The 4440-nt window shown below is 39.2% G+C and overlaps 1 protein-coding gene across 1 annotated transcript; it reads right to left on the bottom strand.

Annotated features, from left to right (window-relative positions):
* Nucleotides 1-219: 219 nt before the first annotated feature.
* Nucleotides 220-2054, bottom strand: LOC125781002 (uncharacterized). Its single transcript, XM_049463635.1, has 2 exons — nt 1487-2054; nt 220-1333 (listed from the first exon to the last, which is right to left on the bottom strand). The coding sequence occupies exons 1-2, from the start codon at nt 2052-2054 to the stop codon at nt 1299-1301; spliced, it is 603 nt and encodes a 200-aa protein (XP_049319592.1). The 3' UTR covers nt 220-1298.
* Between the last annotated feature and the right edge of the window lie 2386 nt (nt 2055-4440).

Genomic DNA, 4440 nt, shown 5'->3' with positions numbered 1-4440 from the left:
TCCAAAGAATACTGTTTTTAAATCAGAGACGCCGTTTGAGAAGACGCCGTAATCCACGAGGACAGTTAGTTCGTCCCAATGCTGTTCGCCGTTTAAATCTGGACCTACTAGATCTCCCTGATGATGTCCTGTGTGACAGATACCGGCTGCCTAGGGAAGAGATCATGGTTCTTCTTGGTCTAGTACAGGAGGAGCTGACAAGACGGACAAAGAGAAATTATGCACTTAGTCCCACCATTCAACTACTGACAACGCTTCGTTTTTATGCCACTGGTGGGTTTCTGCAGACTCTGGGTGATGCCTATGGCCTAAGCAAAGCTGCTGTATGTAAATGTGTGCATGCTGTCACTAAAGCGCTCCTGCGCCATGCACCAACATACATTACGTTTCCACGTACCAGGGATGCATTGCAAGGAACAAAAATAGGCTTTCATGCAATTGGAAGCATTCCTGGAATTGTTGGTGTGGTGGACGGTACACTTATCCCCATACACACTCCCAGCCTCTTGAGCCCCATCTACACCTGTCGTAAAGGCTACTCTGCATTAAATATCCAGGTCATATGTAACCACCAAGGCCTCTTTACTGACATTGTGGCCAAATGGCCCGGAAGTACTCATGACTCCTTCATTTGGGCAAATTCCGGAGTGTGTCAGATGGCAAGCCGGGGTGCATTTGCTGGTGGACATGTCCTGGGTGACAGTGGTTATCCACTCCGAAGCTTTATTCATACTCCTGTCCTGAATCCCCAGACAGAGGCTGAGGAGAGATACAACATGGCACACCGCAGAACACGCAGTGTTGTAGAGAGAGCTTTGGGCATTTTGAAAATGCGTTTTAGGTGCCTTCACAAGTCATCAGGAGGCCTCCGGTGTTCACCAGAACGCAGCTGTGCCATAATTGTTGTATGTGCTATGCTTCATAACATTGCGGTGCAGGCTGGTATACACCTTCCTGATGAAGAGAGTGAGGAAGATGAGGAGGATGATGAGGAGAGAGAGAAAGGAAATGTTCCTGAAGTATTACCAGGAATGAGGAGAGAAGGACTTTACCAGGCTGGCTGGCAAGCACGGATGCAAATCATTAGGGATGTGTTTACTTAACTTACTGGAAATAACATGTCTTTGGGATGCAAGACTTCTTTTTGTTTGTGTAATTTTTTATTTTAGTTTTCATTTCACACATTTTGCTTTTCAAAATATTCACATTTTATTTACAGTCCAACATATTACATACAAAATAAATAAATGAAACAGTCATTAAACTGAAAAAAAACAAACTTGTCCTGGCATCTTTTTTTATATCTGCTGTGGGTTTTCAGTGGAACTGGGGTCTGGAAGAAAAGGTTCATCTTTAAGTTAATGAACACAAAACTGTAAAGTATTTTAAAGATATAGATAAATATATTGTTAGTATGATTACATTTTATATATGAGAGATCAGTAAATTATATGTACACTATTATTACTTGGCAGAAGTATCTTACCTTGTTCAGAGGGCAGTATGATGGGAACGGAGATAGCTGGCCTGGACAGCTGAAATTCAGCCACAGAAAGCTGTTTGGCCATTATTTCAAGTTTAGCTCTCTTCAGGTCCACCAGCTCTTGATGTTGCCTCTCCCTCTGTTGCAGCTTTTCCCTTTTTAACTGGAGCCGCTCCTTTTCAATGTTCAGTCGTTCTCTTTCTATTAAAATTAACTCCTCACTACAGGCACAGGTGTTTCGGGGGGTCTCTGTAGTAGGTGGGGCTCTAAGACTAGTCTGTGTAACGGAAGGGCCAGGAGATGATGCAGGACTGTCTGATGCTGATGAGGGATGTACAGGGGATGTAGGTTGAGGTGGGGTAGATGGGAACTCATTTGAACACACATCTACCCCACCAGAGATCCCTCTGGTTGCAGTTGGCCCTAGTATTGCAAGAGCTCTTTCCTCTTCAGGAGATAGGGCTGGTATAGATGACTGACCCCCACCAGTCTTAGCCCTCTCTTTCCGTATTTCTGCTCCTTTTTTTTTTGCTTGACTGGAAAAGTCATGCCATTTTTTTTTTATGTCCATCGCTGTCCGTTGGATTGTACTACATGCACTTATGTTTTTGCCAATATCCTCCCATTTTTGCCTTTTTTCTCTGTTTGTTGAACTTCCCCGAGCTTTAGAAAAGAGTATTTGCTGATTCTTTTCGATTTCCTCCAGCATGTGGCTTAGTTCGTCTTGTGAGAAATTACGTTTGCGTGGTCGGGTAGACATGCTTCCAGATTGAGGAATGATGTGTCAATTGTGTGCCTATTTATAGGCTTGACGTGTAATTGCAAGTGAAATTTTTTTATAAATGTTATTTACTTATAAGTAAATATATTTTATTTGGCTTTTTATATCATACAAAATTATACCTTTGTGGCTTAATAATGAAGAACTGTATATAAATCGGTGGTCTAGTTTTCATCTGGCTTTGCCTTAAACCTCACAGACACGGGGGCGGAGCCACCAAAGTGCTACTTAAAGGTCCTTCGTAAGTATGGAGACTTAAGAGTGGCTTCTGGAAACAGTCGGAAAAATGGCGTTCTTAAAGTTAAGTCGTTCTTAAAGTTGTTCTTAAATCCCTAAGAACAATCGCTATCGGGAAACGCACCCCAGGCTTATGATGCATTTCTGTTTACATTCTTAGAGTTGTATAACAAACATTGTCCTATTAGAAAGTGTTGGGTGAAGGAAAAATAAAAAAAGGAAAACCATGGATCATTAAGAGCCTTCAAAGAGCATGTAAAAAAAAATAAATAAATAAATAAAATATATATATATATATATATATATATATATATATATATATATATATATATATAAAGTTTTGCAATTAGGAACCAGTGAAAGTGAGAAAAAGTATAAACTGTATAAGAAAACACTGACTTCTTTTATGAGAAGACAGAAAATGGAATATTATAATAAATTATTAGAGGACAGCAAAAACAGTATAAAAAATTGGAATACCCAAGTTATATTCGAAATGGTTCTGGGGATACAGTGGACGGTTCAAAAAATTATCATCATCTTCATCATCACCACATGTGGTCATGCACCATCATGAGGAGATGATTTAAACAAAAAAAAGTCAATTTTGCCACTAAATGCCTTAAGCGATTACTTTACAAAAAAGTGTAAATAAGCTTAAATGAGATTATTTCACTGTATAAAGAATGTTCTGCAGCATGCCACACTGAGAACAGGCTTCAGCAGCTTCAGTTCCATTCTAGCTTGGGTTTAGTTTAGCCTGCGCGCTAATGCACCGTGCTCCCTCCCCGCTCACTGCACCTTTATTTTAAAACACTTTCCTCATCTGTAAAACACATTTGCCGTCCTCTGCCTTTTTAGCAAGGTGTCTGTTCTGCACTGCGTTATCTGCTCTCTGTTTGGCGTGTCATCTTTATGTTCTTTCATTTCGTCTCTGTCCTTCAGGACATCCACTTGAGGTGCATTAACAAATCCTTTGTCCATTTTCCAGAGCAGAGATCGACTCAAATTTAGTTTCCTGCATCAATATTACAATGCTCTAGGCAGCCTCGAGTGGACTCTCAGTAAAATAAGAGAGCTCTTTAATGTCTTGATGCAATCTCCTTGAATGACAACTGGATTATTTTTATCATGGGTCCCGAGCTCTTTGGGCCCTTTTTGGAAGATCAGAGATCTGGAATGGAGGGGAGCCTGTTGGCACAATGCTTTGATTGAAGCAGCCAGAAGCTCTAAGATCCATCAATGGAGGCTCTGAGCCAGTGGTCTGTGCAGCCCATTGAAAACCCCGCTGTGTAACGCTGCTCCGGACAGCTGTACTTTTTGTCAGTACGTGCTCAGAGCTAGTCTAACCTGGGCACGGATACAACCCAGCCCATCGACCGTATCGGATTTAGAAGTTAGCAGAGGGTAGAACTGGAGTTACTGTTGTGTAAAATAATAAAAAGGGACGATTGATATTAATTTAAAACTACTAACACTTCTACTTTTTGTTTTTAATATTTAATATTTAACCCTTTAACAGCCCTGGCATTGTCAAATTTCTGCCTGATGTTGCACATCTAAATCTTTAAGATTTCTATTCAAGCATTACATAAAAAGCTTTCATAAGGTTTGATAATAAACGTTCAATCTACAAATTGTAATAGAAATTGTTTAAAAAATGTAAGTAAATCTGCAACTTTAATTAAAAACTTAAAAAAAAAAACATTTTTAAATCAGTATTTTATTTTTCTGAAGTCAAACAGTTCATGTCCTCCAAACCTTTCGTTTTGTTACGGTTGTCTAGTTTTTATGTGTATTTTTTAAACCTGCACAATTTAAGTTGAATCTTGTTACTAATCTGGAATTATTAAGTGCAGTAGTTTACCTAAAAAAAAAAATAAATCTGCAATTAAAATTTTAAAAATCAAAAATTGTATGTTGCAAATTCAAAAAAAAT

Source organism: Astyanax mexicanus, chromosome 14 (genome assembly GCF_023375975.1).
Source record: "Astyanax mexicanus isolate ESR-SI-001 chromosome 14, AstMex3_surface, whole genome shotgun sequence".
Classification (NCBI taxonomy): domain Eukaryota; kingdom Metazoa; phylum Chordata; class Actinopteri; order Characiformes; family Acestrorhamphidae; genus Astyanax; species Astyanax mexicanus.
Note: the sequence above shows the minus strand (reverse complement) of the source record. Positions and strands in the feature narration are given on the sequence as shown.

Coding starts and splice junctions, on each gene's coding strand:
- LOC125781002 (XM_049463635.1), bottom strand. CDS start 2,054: ATGGACATAAAAAAAAAATGGCATGACTTTTCCAGTCAAGCAAAAAAA. Junction 1,334..1,486: donor CATACTGCCCTCTGAACAAG/GTAAGATACTTC, acceptor CTTTTCTTCCAG/ACCCCAGTTCCACTGAAAAC.